The sequence below is a fragment of the Crocodylus porosus genome, unplaced genomic scaffold, assembly GCF_001723895.1.
Source record: "Crocodylus porosus isolate Cpor-Errol unplaced genomic scaffold, CroPor_comp1, whole genome shotgun sequence".
Classification (NCBI taxonomy): domain Eukaryota; kingdom Metazoa; phylum Chordata; order Crocodylia; family Crocodylidae; genus Crocodylus; species Crocodylus porosus.
The window spans coordinates 45,914,180-45,929,452 of NW_017728918.1; the positions used below are offsets into that span (position 1 = coordinate 45,914,180).

General features: G+C 46.5%; 1 protein-coding gene across 14 annotated transcripts in view; it reads right to left on the minus strand.

Annotated features, from left to right (window-relative positions):
* Window positions 1-15,273, minus strand: part of DST (dystonin) — a 478,409-nt gene that overhangs the window by 244,275 nt on the left and 218,861 nt on the right. For all 14 annotated transcript variants that reach the window (XM_019537571.1, XM_019537570.1, XM_019537564.1 and 11 more), the window contains one exon: window positions 5,432-5,598. In XM_019537571.1, the coding sequence (XP_019393116.1) occupies window positions 5,432-5,598 (167 nt within the window). The remainder of the gene's footprint in view (window positions 1-5,431; window positions 5,599-15,273) is intronic.

A 15,273-nucleotide genomic window follows, 5' to 3' on the forward strand; every position in this document is an offset into this window, starting at 1 on the left:
AGACCGGCTGACTTGAATACATCCAGTCCCTCCAGAAGTTCCCTAACTAGTTCCTCACTAACCCTTGGCCTAAGTGTGCCTCCCCTGGGGCCTGAGGGGGGCCCAGCGGGGGGGGTGACTGTTCCAGTCCCTGCTTAGGAAAATGGAGGCAAAGAAATCGTTACATATGTTGGCTTTGTCATCTAGTGTGACGACCAAATTTCCCAACGTGTCCTGCAGGGGCCCCACATTACCCGGGACCTTCTTTTTACTCCCTATGTATTTAAAGAAGGACTTCTTATTGTCCTTAATCCGGGAAGCTAGTCCCAGTTCCATCTCTGACTTGGCCTTCCTGACTGCCCCCCTACATCCCCGAGTAACTGCAGTATAGTCATCCCTGGTGATGTCCCCTCCTTTCCATTGGGTGTACGCCTCCCTTTTAGCTACAAGACATTCCCGGATGCTTTTGGTGAGCCATGGGGGCTTGTGTGCCCTCCTGCTCCCTTTGATCCACGTTGGGATTGCCCCCCTTTGGGCTTGGAGGATCGTCTCCTTAAGGAGTGACCGCTGAATAAACTGCAAAGATTGAATCAATTCAGCCTCGGGCTTTTTGACTGTCTGTACTTAGCCAATATTCAGCCTAGGCACACTATTAAGATTAGCAGGAGTTCTGTGCATCTTTTATCCAACCCAGGTACTTCAGAGGCTTTTATTACCATAGCAGCTAAGTGTGGTTTCCAAGCATCAAGTTTTACCCCCTTGTACTAGGGCTAAACTTGACTTTGTATCTTTGGCAAGGAAGCCCATGAGGTTTTAAACATTAACCTGTTTAAAACCTAGGGCTATACAAAGGCTATCCAACTTCTCAGCAGCTGGAGGCTGCATGCCCTGGAGCATCTAATGCACAGGATCCTCCCTACAAACTCCCCCTGCTGTCATGCTTTGTCCCCCATGCTTTCCCTGCCACATGCCCTGCCAGCCACATGGACTTCCTCTTCCCTCTCCATAGTCTCCTCCCAATCACTCTGCTACATGTGGTTTCCTGTAACCCCCTTCTCCCCCACTTGTGTGGTCTCCCTCACTGTGTACCACCCTGCCGTGTGGCCCTCTGATTGGGCTCCCCCACACTCCTGCCTGTCAAGTGAATATGTGTTCATTTGCTTATCAGTTCAATCTCTGCATCTTACACCAACCTGCAAAGACTGAATCAATTCATCCTCAGGCTTTTTGACTGTCTGAACTTAGCCTAGCAGGTTACAAAAAAGAGGGATATACTGCACAAATTATTCCTCAGTTCTGTTTCATGTCTTTCTTCCTATCTTGTGATAAGCAAAACTACGCTGGATAAGAAAGCATGGTGTAGCTTCTATTTGCCATGGGAAAAAAGCAAACACACAAAATAATTACTACAGAACAGCTGAGGGTAAATTCCCTCTTCTCCCTTTTTAAATCAGTATAATTTGTCTGTCCACTACCCTGAATCATTCAGTCATTTGCTTAATATAAGAGAGGGATTTGTCCAGAAGATCCCTGTATTTCCCCATTCCTCCATGGTCAGAAAAGGGAACGTTAGTAAAGGGGCGACTTCCTATGCCAATAGTCGAACACTACAGTAATAAGACACCAACAAATATTTCAGTACTATATAGGTTTCAAAAGTTTTACTTTTCATTAATTGCACTGTACCACAGCTACTAGCTAGTCAGCTGCAAAGGCTAGAAGGCTATAAGAAATAGTGTCATGTGCTTTTGACAGGGATCCCAAGAGTATTTTCCACTGGAAAACTCATCTAGCCCTCCTCTTTTCCTCTGTGTCTCTTCTGTTTTGTTTTGTTTTCTCTAAAACATGCCTTAGCTGTGCAGACTACTTTTACTTGTCAATCAGGGCAGCTAGTTACCAGCTATTTCTATTTTTATCTTTGCGGTATTACCAAAAGCAGTAGAGAGTCATGAATGATGTATGTTTCTCCTCCCAAATAATTACTGAGTTAGACGTGTCAATAAGATAAAATAACTCTGAGCTAGATCCAATAAGGGACTTAGGTGCCTAAAAAATCAGCATTGAAGGCACTCTGCATTTGTAGAGCAAGCCAGGTTTTAGAGCAAACAGTTAGGAAGTAGGGTACCTTTCTCCACCTAAGAGGGTTCCAACCTGCAGCTCTCACCTCCCAGGAGAGTAACAGAATCAGCAGGTTATACACTAATCTAGGTGAAGCTGTTTCATGCTACTGTGCAGCAAAATATCAAGATAAAGGACACTACTAGTCAAGTGGTTAAGCAGTTCATTTGGAAGCAATAATCCCTGCTCTAATGACTGCTTTGGTAATTATAATGGGTGATTAATGTAAAATACAGAAACGGTGCTTGGACTAGAGACCAGAACCCAGGACTGTCTCCTTCCAAGTGAGTGCACTCACCTATTCTCTAGCTCTAGTGCTCATGATTTTGGATCACACCTTTAGGCATCAGTGATCATCAGGGATCTAGAAAACGGTTTGCCATGGGAAAATGTGGAATTTGCAGCTACAGAGAATCTTCTGAGTCACCAGAAAACAAAAATAAAAACTTAGTGAAAATAAAATGCTAGTTGTCATGAAGGTGCAGCAGGTCACGGGGGTGAGGGTGGGAGAAGATGGACTTTTTTGTGTTTTTTTTTTTAATCAGAGAATTTTGTTTTCTTTATCACAGAAAACTAGGATCACCTTTAGGCAACCCTAACTCAAGGATCTGGATTCTAGTTCCTTGGGGAACCAGGCAACTAAAAGCTAGGTGCTAAAATGCATCACTTTTATTGGATCTACCCCAGAGCACTCTTTCACTGACACTTTTATTCTAGTAAGTACAGAGGTGATGAAGCCTTGGCCTGTGGGCCAGAACCAGTCATCTGGTCCACAGTGGTCCCAATGGCTCTGGAAAGTTGGCAGCGGGGGAGGTGGCAGCAATTGCTGCCCCTCTGCTACTGAGTTTATAGACTCATGGGAAGCTCTGGAAGCCAAACAGCAAGCTAGATCAGTGAACAGAGGCTGCCCAAGGCCCGATTTGAGCACACAGGGATTAGCTAAAGGCAACGTAGGGCCCAATCCTATAGAGGGGAGCTGAGTAAAGGCAATATGAGACCCAGGGAGGAAGTGAGGAGCCTCAATCCACTGGCACAGGGCCAGGGGAGGCAGTGATGTGCCCTACTCCAGGAGTTTGGGGGCCCCAGGGAAGCTGCACAGGGCCCCAATCTAGCAGTGTGGGGCTAATCCTGGTGATGGGGTCTGATCAAACCCACAGATGAGCCAGCCCACAGACAGCTCTGCACCACACATCTGGTCCATGGCACCAAGAGGCTGAACACCACTGTAGTACTAAATTTGGGTAATTGCATACCATCTTGCATCTCTCTGTTTCTTAAGAGCTGTGGGTTTGAATGTACTCAGGCTAAGGTAGAATCTCCTGGGCAACTATTAAGCTCCTATATACAGAAACCAAGGGCAAAATGGTATTGTAGCAGAAAGACCCCACACTTCCTTCCCTTCCTCCATCCATTCCTATCTTTCTCTTTTTCCTCTCTACCCGCCTCTCATCCCCCCATATGAAATAAGGTCTAGGATAAATCTTTTGTGAGCTAAGTCAAGGAAATGAGTCTGTGCACTGCAATGTGTTACTATATATATATAAGCCTCTTTTAGGTTATGTATCACTAATTTTGCTATCTAGTTTTGTTTTAGATTCAAATTTTTGCTATTTTGTGCTATTTTTACACCGGTTTTGTATACTTCAGGTCTGCTTTCATGGTTAACCAAAGTAATGTTAAGCCCCAATTTTGTAATGCCAAGATGCCATTTTGTTATGTTGTAACCTGCTTCTCCCCTTGCTTGTCAAGACATGTTGTAACCCTATTGTAATGTCAATCGTACCTATATGAATAGTTGATCCTGGAGTGTGAGTGTGTGTATGATAGTGACAAAGGTGGAAGCAATGGACCCATTAACGCAATGATAAACAGAAACAGCCTTGCATTCATTTGGAAATAAGATTTCAGAAAGCAATCAGGAACAGTATGGATTTCCAATAACCCAGCACCACCCCAATTGTGAATTCCAAGAGCCCCCCACCCAAAACAGTCAGAAGAATAACACTTCAAAACTGCACGTCCCACCAGGTGGGACTCTCATCAATGAGAAATTGACCGCTGTTAGCCCCTCTTCCATCTGGGCTTCAAACCCAAAGGTATCACAAGGGAACTGCCTGATAAAAAAGCAGGGGAACGTGACCCTGGTGGACACCTCTGCTATCCAGACCTGCCCCCCACCGTGTAACCTGCACCAGCCATCCACCACAGGATCAGCCAGCAACCCCGGCTCGGGATGACATCAATCGGCCATTGATCATCAACCCGTGGCTCTCGGATAGGACTGCACACCACCAATTTCAGTCTCCAATTACCAACCCAGTCACCTTGTGTGTGTGCATGTGTGAGTGACCGACAGTTTCTTGTACCTGTTTTAGTTTCTTGTATCTGTTTTATGTTTGCATAGTTACACCCTTGTCTAATAAACCTGATATTGCTGATCCTCCACGTTGGTCTTGCTTGGGAGATGTGGGTTTGAATGTGCTCAGGCTGAGGTAGAATCTCCTGGGCAACTATTAAGCTCCTTATATAGAAACTAAGGGCAAAATGGTATTTCACCAGGTTGAAGCTAACTCTGAGTTACCTGTACGAGCAATTCTATTACCCACTCTGGGCACATAAGTGCCCTTATTATAGGAAAAAGTTTCTTTATGAGGATAACCTTATTTGTATAATGGGGATACTTACATGCCCAGAATGGGTAATAAAATCAATCCTACAAATAAGTCTCAAGCTGCACATTTTTATCTACTGGATGCAATAAAACTGCTCCTCAAATGTCTCCAGGAAGGTTCTAACTATGGAAAAGAGTGGTATGGAGAAGGTTGGAAGTCACCAGGAGTGGCTGGTGAACTCAGACTGGTAGTGGTGGAGCATCCCATGGGTGGGGGGAGGTTGCAGCCAGCCAGGCACTCCGACCAGTAGTGGGAAGGCTGCAACCCTCCCCCACTTCTGGCCAGCTACAACCCACCCCACAAGCAGGACACGCCACTGTCCCACCAGTCTGAGTTCACTAACTGCGCCTGGAAGTCACCACATAGTACTAGGTAAGCACTGTCCCAAGTATAGTTAGAGGGGTGTCATGACAGATTTTCAGTATAAAGGTTTGGTGTTAAGGTTCTTCTCTAAAAAAGAAAGATGTGGCATGTAACATATAATAAAAGGCTTGATTCCAGAAGGCAAGGGATTTTCCAAGAGCCATTTAATCTCCACTACTATAATGCTACCACAAGACAGAGACCACAGAGCCCATTTTTTTGTTGGCTGCAGTCCTCTGATGTATAATAAAAAGCCAAAATATCTCCAGGTGTTTAAGAGGAATAAACTGTACAATTACCTGTATTTATGAATGATGGCATTAAATAATCTTCCATCTCGCCAGCAGGTAGTGAAATTTTCACAACGAATTCCAGCATAACCCTCAGTTGTCTGCTGTGTCCACAGGAGTAATCTTTCTTTAGCAGACATGTCCTCTGACTCTCCAGTAACATGGATATCAGATATCTAAAACATAAGAAGCAGACTTCTTTTAAGTATTTGTATTCAGCTAGCACTAACAAAACTAAGGGTGTTATCAGTAAAACACTCACAGCCTTTCACCACTATGGATTTTTCAATCCTTGATAACCTGATGTGTTTTCAAATGCACAACTGAAGCTTTTGACTTCAAATAAAATATTATATTTATTTAGCAGATTAATTATCAAATATGCAATTACTTCCCTTGCATCTTTCAAAACTACTAACTCATCAAAATCTGAATTACTTGTGATAATATAATACCCTTGTTCTGAACTCGTATAAAATGTTACATAGGACATGGTATCCAAAAATATTAATCTTTTGACTTTCGGTGGATAACGTGAACTATAATTATTAGTTCTGTTATAAACAAAGGTTAACTTATAATAAACTTGAATCTTTAAGGCTATATGCAATTCAGGGACAACAACATAGACTGAAACTTGACAGTAAGTTTCTTAATAGGGGTGCACCAATAGAGATTTTTTGGGCCAGTACTGATGGCTGATAAGGAGCCACATCAGCCGATACCAATCTGATTCTGATATGCAGCCAGGCAGCTTGGAGTCCAACATCGGGCTGGTAAGTCTGGTGTGGTGGAAGTGGTGGGGGGAGGGAAGAGGTGTGGGGGGGCAGATTGGGGTCCCCGTGGTGAGGGAGGGAGTAGAGCAGGGGCAGGCACTGCTCAGCCGGGGCCAGGTGCAGGATAGAGCCGCAAGCAGCTCATTGGAGGGGTGGGGGGGATGGCTCCCACCCTGCATGCACCCCGGGAGGGCATGGGGGGCATGCACCCCTGGATCTGTGCAGGGCGGGGTGAGATGCCACTGCAGTTTGGGGCCAGGGCTGTGCCCAGCTCTTCCCAGCAGGGGCTGGGCCAGGCTGCACTGTGCTCGGGGTGGGCAGTGGCAGTGCTGGGAGCAGGGCTACAGGGGGTAGAGGATCTGCAGCCACCCCAGTATTCACCATAGCCTCCACCCAGCACTGCTGCTGCATGCCCTGAGCACAGCACAGCCCTGCCCAGCCCTCACCAGGAACAACCCGGCACAGCCCCCTGCTCCACCATGCCCCACCCCACCCGGCACTCAGATCCAGGGAGCCACCGCATCCCCCAAACAAGCTGCTCATGGCTTTGTCCCATGCCTGTCCTGCCCCAGCTGAGCAATACCTGCCCCAACCCCACTCCCTCCCTCAAACTGGGGGCCACGATTTGCACCCCCATGCCCCCTCCCTCCCCGCACCCCTCCCCCTACACCAGACTTACCAGCCAGATGCTGGTCTCCAAGCTGCCAGGTTGTGCTCCTGACCCCGTGCATGCTGTGGCTGTGAGCATACACAGGGCATTTATTGGCCACATTATCAACCACATCAGGCAAAAAAAGCCTTTTTCCAATACTTTCAGTCTTCTCTATACTGGTGCTGATCCCATATGGGACCAATGTATTGGTGTACCTCTAGTTCTTAATGTAAAATATTTTCTTCAGCACTCTGGAGAATTGCAGGATGGACCAGAAATAAATTCTGCCACACATCTAATAAGCTTGTTTTCATTCTATCTGAAAATAATTAGTTTGGGGCTGTCACCAAAGACAAATAAAGACTGCAATTTTTTTTTAAAGATGTATAAGAAGGTACTATTACTGTATATAAATGATACTTCTATTTTGTAACAAAATGTTTTCATGTAATGCAGAGGTGTCAAACTCATCCAGCCTTGCTGGCCAGTTGAGGGTTGCTGGTCCAGTCTGCAGTACCGTACCCACACATTAGCTTGCACATTAGCTCCAGACCTGGTCCTGATTGGGCCCCAGGCCATCCATGCACAGTGGGCCACTCCAGCAGGGTACCACATGCAGCCCATGCCCTGGACCCCCCATGCTTTGTGCAGCTCTAGGTTCAGCCCACACACTACATGGACTGTATGCCCTATGCTGGCCCACTGTGCACAGCAACCCCAGGGGCCAAGGCATGCTGCACACAAGACCCATAGGTTGGATGATACAGCTCCATGGGCCAGATCCAGCCCACAAGTTGTATGTGTGATACCCCTGATATAAAGCATAGTTTAATTAGCCTCTAGAAACAAATTGGTATGTTTAGAAAAGGGATCACTGGATAAGTCCCAAAAAAGCCTTCATGAAAAGTAGCCTGATGAAGGAAGGGTGTTTGTACCTGAAACTTGCACAAAATATTATTTCCAACTATTTTAGTTGATCTAAAATAAAAGATATCAGATTTAGCCAAAGAACTTTGTCTGCCTAATCTTGCTTAAGCACCCAACAAAAATTTCTGAAGCAGGTATGAAATTTGCATTACCATGCATACCAGACTGCAAGGTGGATCAAAAAGAAGAGAAACCTTGGTAAGTATTTAAATTATATGCAATAACATAGACTTTATTTTTTGTGCCTAGCCTTTCCCAGCTTGTTATCACTTCTGAAGAATGCTCCAGTCATTTGAAAAGGACTGGAGCATCCATAGGCAACGCGGGGGGGGCATGTGCCCCCCCGCAAAAAAAATTGGCCACCGCCAGCTTCTGCAGGCAGTTACCACTCGCACACACCCCGCCCTACCACCAAAGTGGCGACTGTGGGCAGTCCCTGCTCACCACCCCACCCCCACTGCTGACACTGCTGGTGGTGGCTGCAGATGGTCCCCGCTCGCCGCCACTGATACTGATGCCGGTAGCTGTGGGTGGTCCCCATTCACCACCACCAATGCCGGCGGCCATGGGCAGTCCCTGCTCACCTCCATGGTTCCGCCCCAGTCTTGGGAAGCACCAGTCATTCATGTTCTGATCCATTCTAGAGCCTGGGCACCATGGATATAGACACCATTCAAGAATCTACATACCATAAATTTTGATATTCTATTCATTGGTCTGTGTTAATTTTTATAAAGGGGTTGAGAAGCCTAGGTGGTCAAGGGGAGCAGAATCAGAAGTCCTAATCACAGAGTCGTAGGACTGGAAGGGAGTTTACAAGGTCATCCAGTCCAGCCCCCTGCTCAAAACAGGATCATCCCTGACTAAACCATCCCAGCCAACTCTGTCCAACCTGCTCTTGAAAATTTCCAACAATGAAGATTCCACAACTTCTCTAGGTAGCCTGTTTTAATGCTTGACCGCCCTGATAATCAGAAAGTTCTGCCCAATCTACAATCTAAATTTCTTCTACCATAGCTGAAAGCCATTGCTCCTAGTCCTGTCTCCTATGGCCATACTCTATAATCTTCCTTCAGGTATTTGAAGACTGTTATTACAATCCCCTTCAGTCTTCTCTTCTTTAGACTTAAAAAACAGGTATTTCAGCCTTTCCTCAAAAGTCTTGCTTCCCAGGCTTCTAATAATTTTTGTCACTCTATGTGGGGGAATCTTTCCAATCTGTCCACATCCTTCTTGAAGTGTGGAACCCAAAACTGTACTCCAGGTGAGGCCTCACCAGGGCTGAACAGAAAGGAAGATTCATTTCTCTTGATTTGGTGACACTCCTAATGATACAATCCAGTATGCTGTTGGCTTTTTTTGCAAAAAAAAAGGACAGTGATGGCTCATATTCAGCTTACAGTCTACTGTAATCCCCAGGTCCTTCTTTGCAATACTGCAGCCGAGCCAGTCATTCCCCAGGCTGTATTTCTGCATGCAATTATTCTGTCCCAAGTGCAGAACTTTGCACTTACCTTTGTTAAATCTTATCTGATTGAATGTGGACCATTTTTCCAGTCTATCCAGGTCACTCTGGATTCTAGCCCTGTCCTCCAGAGTGTCTGCCACTCCTCCAAACTCAGTGTCATCACAGACTTGCTAAGCTTGCACTCAATCATTCAAATCACTAATAACGATATTGAAAAATACCAGACCCTGGACAGATTCATAGATGTTAGGGTCAGAAGGGACCTCACTAGATTGAGTCCGACCCTCTGCATAGGCTGGAAAAAGTGCTGGGTTCAGATGACCCCAGACAGATGCCTATCCTAACCTCCTCTTGAAGACCCCCAGGGTAGAGGAGAGCACCACCTCCCTTGATTTTGGCCACTCTAACTGTGAAGAAGTTCTTCCTAATGTCCAGTCTAAATCTGCTCTCTGCTAGCTTATGGCCATTATTTCTTGTAACCCCCAGGGGCGCCTTGGTGAGTACAGCCTCACCAATTCACCTGTGACCCCATGATGAATTTATAGGCAGCCACAAGGTCACCTCTCAACCTTCTCTTGCGGAGGCTGAAGAGGTCCAGGTGCCCTAGTCTCTCCACATAGGGCTTGGCCTGCAAGCCCTTAACCATACGAGTGGCCCTTCCCTGGACCATCTCCAGGTTATCCACATTCCTCTTAAAGTGTGGCACCCAAAACTGGATGCAGTATTCCAACTGAGGTCTGACCAGTGCCTGATAGAGGGGAAGTATCACCTCCTGTTTGTCATGCATCTGCTGATGCACGATGAAGTGCCGTTAGCTTTGATGATGACTTCGTCACACTGACGACTCATGTTCATCTTGGAGTCCACTAGGACTCCAAGATCCCTTTCTACTTCCATGCTGCTGAGCAGGTCATTTCCTAGGCAGTAGATGTGCTGGACATTTTTCCTCCCCAGGTGCAGCACTTTGCAGTTCTCCTTGTTAAATCACATTCTATTGTTTTCTGCCCATTTGTCCAACCTGTCCAGATCTGCCTGTAGTTGTTCCCTGACCTCCGGTGTGTCCACTTCTCCCCACAGTTTTGTATCATCCGCAACTTGGACAGAGTACACTTCACTCTCTTGTCCAAGTCACTGATGAAGACATTGAAGAGTATCGGTCCAAGGACCAAGTCCTGCAGGGCCCCACTGTCCACGTCCTTCCAGGTCGATTCCGACCCATCCACCACCACTCTTTGGGTAGCCAATTTGCCACCCACCGGACTGTGTAATCATCCAAGTCACAGCCTCTTAATTTGTTCACCAGGATGGGATGGGATACCATATCGAAGGCCTTCCTAAAGTCTAAGTAAATGATATCTACCCTTACTCTTGCGACCAGGTGCTTCGTAACCTAGTCATAAAAAGAGACTAGATTAGTCAGATTCACTTGATGAGAGCTTCTCCCAAACAGACACTAGGGCATTAGTAACTACTCATTGAGCAGGATGATCCAACTAGTTATGTATCCACATTACAGTATTTTTGTATAGTTTGTATTTGCTTAGCTTGTTAACGAGAATGTCATGGCAAATTGTCCAAAGTCAAGGTATATCATATCCACTGCTCTCCCCACATCCACAGAGCCTGCCATTTTATCGTTAGGGACCTACCAAATTCATGATTTCATGGACTCCACAAAATCCAGCACTGCCCATGAAATCTGGGCAATGCCCACAATATCTAAGGAAAAAAGAAGAAAACCTTACAGAAAAGAAAATGCTGGCTCCTCAGAGGGAACAGCAGTCCTAAGTGTGCTGCAGCAGCCTGACAGGGCAGGGAAGAAGGATTGGGGTATAGAAGGACTGCCCACTCAGAGGGCTGTAGGCAAGATGGCTCCCACCCCAGCTCCTTGCCACTGCTTGGCCAAGAGGGCTGCCCGTCATGTAGCCCTGCTCCTCTCCACCAACTGGCAGTGAGAGGAGTCTTTGCAGGTAAGAGGCAGCCCCTACAGCCAATCAGTGGCAAGGTGCACAGCTACTAGGGGCCCTCAGCTAATCAGAGGCATGGGGAGGCCACCACGTTCCACCTGGTAAATGGCTGCCTGGGCCTGCATTCTTCCTGTGAAATCGAGGGGTCAGCCTCCATGAACAAGGTACGTCCCTCCTTATCACAGGTTGGTTAGACATGACTTCTTCTTGGTGAAACCATGGTAGCTGTTCCCGATCACTGAGGAACCTGGATTTCTCTGTTTAAAAATTGAAAATTCTGTGATAAAAATGGCAAATTCTCTGATTAAAACGCCAAAAATCCATGTTTTTCCCTGATTAAAATGAAATGCCGCTATATATAGGCATCAGTTGAACACTATTTTATTGCTCTATTTACAATTTTAAAGCTATTTGGAAGCCTACCAGTGCCTCAATCTTTATAGTAAAATACATTCTAAATACCTATATATTTTGGCATTTGATTTCAGGTTTTTTATCATAGAAAATCAGAGCACACCCTGCCCTTCCACTCACCAGGATGCAGGTCCAGCTATGGCTATTCCCCCGCTGCTTTGTGGCACTAAGCAGCCCTAATAGGCAGGTGCCCTGCCCCTCCCCATGCCATTGCCCCTAACTCTCAAGCCACAGCACTCCCAGTCCTGCCAGTGCCCCTCACTCCTGACACAGTCCCCCATACTCCCCAGCCATGCCACTGCCCCTCACTTCCAAGCCACAGCTCCACCCCCTCCATCCCCACAGGTGTCCCTCACTCCTGACCCACAGCAACCAACCCTGCTGGTGCCCCTCACCCGCAACCTGCAGTCCCCCATCCTCACTACTAACTTATAGTCCCTTGCCCCTGCCAGTGAACCTCACTCCTAACTCACAGCCCCCGCATCCCCTGGTGTCCCTCACTTCCAACCATCAGCTCCCCCATCCCTGCCAGTTCCCCTCACTCCCAACCCACAGCTCCCTGCCCCCCCCAACCCTGCTGGAGGGGTCCCCCACTACCCCTGTCCTGCCCAGCACCACAGACCACCATCCTGTAGTCCATGTGGGGACATGGCAGGGACAGCCTCCAACATGAGGCGCATGGTGTGCACCTCATGTGGAAGCACAGACAGCAGCTGGCACAGCGCACACTGCCCTGCATCGCTGGCTGGGGCTGGGGCTGGGGCTGTGGCATGACATAGTGCAGTGCGGCACAGTGCAGCACACCAGGGAGAACTAGCACTGCACTCCACAACAGCATTGTGAAACAGAGCATGGATCTGGCCCAGGCCATCCTGCAGAGAACAAGAGGGCAAGGGGCTCCAGGCCACTGCAGAGTGAATCCAGCCCTAGCACAGGCTAGAAGCAGGAGGAAGAGAGGCCTGTGGCATCCCCCATCCTGGGCTGGAGCTCCTGCACCATGCCAGGTAGCCTAGCCAGGCTCCCCCCACTCCTCCAGCAGCAGCGTCTCCTGGCTGTCCCACCCTGCCCTGTACCTGACAGCACAAACACCAACCGCCAGTGCTGCCAGGTCCACCACGCAGCTCCCTGCTGCCCCCAAAGGCCCCCCAACCACCTGCTTCCCCTGGCAGAGTTGGGCCTGCCAATGGCACCAAACACTAACTCAGCCCCCTACCCTGCCGCAGCCACAGCACCTGTACACCTTCCCCCACTCCATACACCTCACTCTGCACACACATCCTCTCTACCCACCCCTGCCACCTACACATACCCACATGCCCCACACAGCCCCCTCCATCCAGTCCCCAAGCCAGGGCCCTCCAACTCCCCCCCCCCCAGACTTACCTGTATCCACCTGCCAGAGCAGTTCCCACCACCCTGCCCAGCTGTATGCATACACACAGGGTGCTCCCCCTGCCTTCAATTGCCCTCCCCACACTCCTCCCAGCCCCGAGCAGTTCTTTGCAGGCTGGAAGACTGCTTGCATGCAAAGGGAAACCCAGAGTTTCCTTCTTCAAAGGGAAAAACCTGAGTTTTTCTCCTTAAAATGAGAACACCTGAGTTTTTCTGCAGCAAGCGGAAAACCTGGATCCCTGCTCATCACTTTGTTCTCTGCCATGTCATTCAGAATTGATTCCCTAGGAGCTACTCAATGATCTTTCCAAGTATTTAGGTTAGGCTGAAAGGTCTGTAGTTCCCTGGATCCTCCTGCTTCCCTTTCTTAAAAATGGGCAGTCTATTTGCTCTTTTCCAATCAACCAAGACCTCAAGCAACCTCTGTGGAGGATAGCTAATGGCTCTTAAATTACTTCACCCAACTCCTTCAGTACTCCAGGGTGCATCCCACCTGGCTCTGCCAACCTGAAACCATAGAGCTGCTCTAAGTTACCCTAACCTGTTCTGCTCCTACTCTAACCTGCTTGTCTCCTTCCCTATCTCTGCTGCCAAGTGCACTTGTCATCTGGTAGCTGCCCATATTTGTAAAGACTTTAGTAAAAAAGGCATTAAATACTTTACCTTCCTCTGCATTATCCATAGCTAAACTGTCTTCTGCATTTCATAAAGGACTTATAGTTTCTTTGGTCTTCCTTTTACTTTTAACATACTTGTAGAATACTTTATTTATTGCCTTTCATGCCCCTTGCCATTTGCATCTCAAATTATGCCTTGGACGTCCTAATTTTCTCCTTGTACACCTGTGCCATCCTCTTGTCTTCTTCCCTACTCCTTTGACCAAATTTCCACTTTTTATAGGATTTCTGGTGATGAGCCAAATGACAGACCCAACAGGGTAAGAAGCTTAGCCACTGAGCTGCACTAATTCAAGCACAAAACAGAGCTGTCTTAATGAGGTCAGAGTAAATGATCATTATATGACAACCTAGTCTTGAAATCTCTGAATTCAAAGGCATCTCCTGGATGGCCTCTGCCTGCGGGGCCATCTATGAAGGCTGCACATTTAAGATTTCTATCTTCCTACAGGAAACATATTGGTAGAAACAAATGAAGATGTGGTTTCCCTAACAACCTTAGTAAATTACCAGAACACAAAACAAAAGATGGGAGCAACCACGGGGGATTAGGCTCATGAAAGCATATGGGATACGTAATTGGATTCTAAGTTTACCAAAGGCAGTGAACTGTGCCTACCACAATATTTTGCTTCAATACCATCTTATACACACCATACTTTGAGAGGAAGATTAGGATTTTCACGCACTGATTTAAACATTAGGTTATTAGATAGCTTAGTACTGATGGCAAATTAGTTTATATTATTCTCTATTCAAAGTATCTACCAAATTGTACAATGCACCCAAGTGATCAGGTAAATAGTAGTGGCCATGATAATGAGAACTTTTAACTTTACATAAAGACACCAATTCTGAGAAGCAAGTAGTGCTACTGTAAACTAGCCAGCAATAACCTTCAAATAAAGGGTAGAATAAATGCTGGAATGCAGCTGCTTTGTCATACCAAAGTATATTCTTTAAAAAAAGGCTAAAGGCAAGGCAGAGGAAAAAAACATTCAATGTGATATGTACAAAACAAGAAATAATATAGAACTTAGAATTCTATATACTTCAAGATGTCACAAACCTGAACTGTCAAAGAATTTACTAAATGAAATCAGGGGAGAGGTGACCTTACAGAAAATCAGGAAATATTAAATATGTGGAACAGAATAGAAGACTTAATTCAGCATACCAAAAGGCTCCATGCATACTCTTTTTTAAAGTATATTAAAAATTGTCAGCAAAACACAGTTTTATTTCGTTTCGACTATTTTTGTTTTGGCATTTCAAACCAGCCAAGTAAGTTAAATATTTTTCCCAACAGCTTTTCTAGTCCTGATACAACCAGCAACCAGCAATATGAATCAAGTCAATGCCACTTAACTGGTAGTTTTTTTAAATAACCATGTCAATTAGAAAAGCTAACACACACAACCTTATTTTTTTGTCTTTTTAAACAAGTCTTCTGTATACTGTCCATAAGAATCACATCTATTACATATATGGCGGGTGATCCAGGCTGACCTGGACAGGCTCAGCAAATGGTCGGACGAAAACATGGTGGTGTTTAACACCAAAAAATGCAAGGTTTTC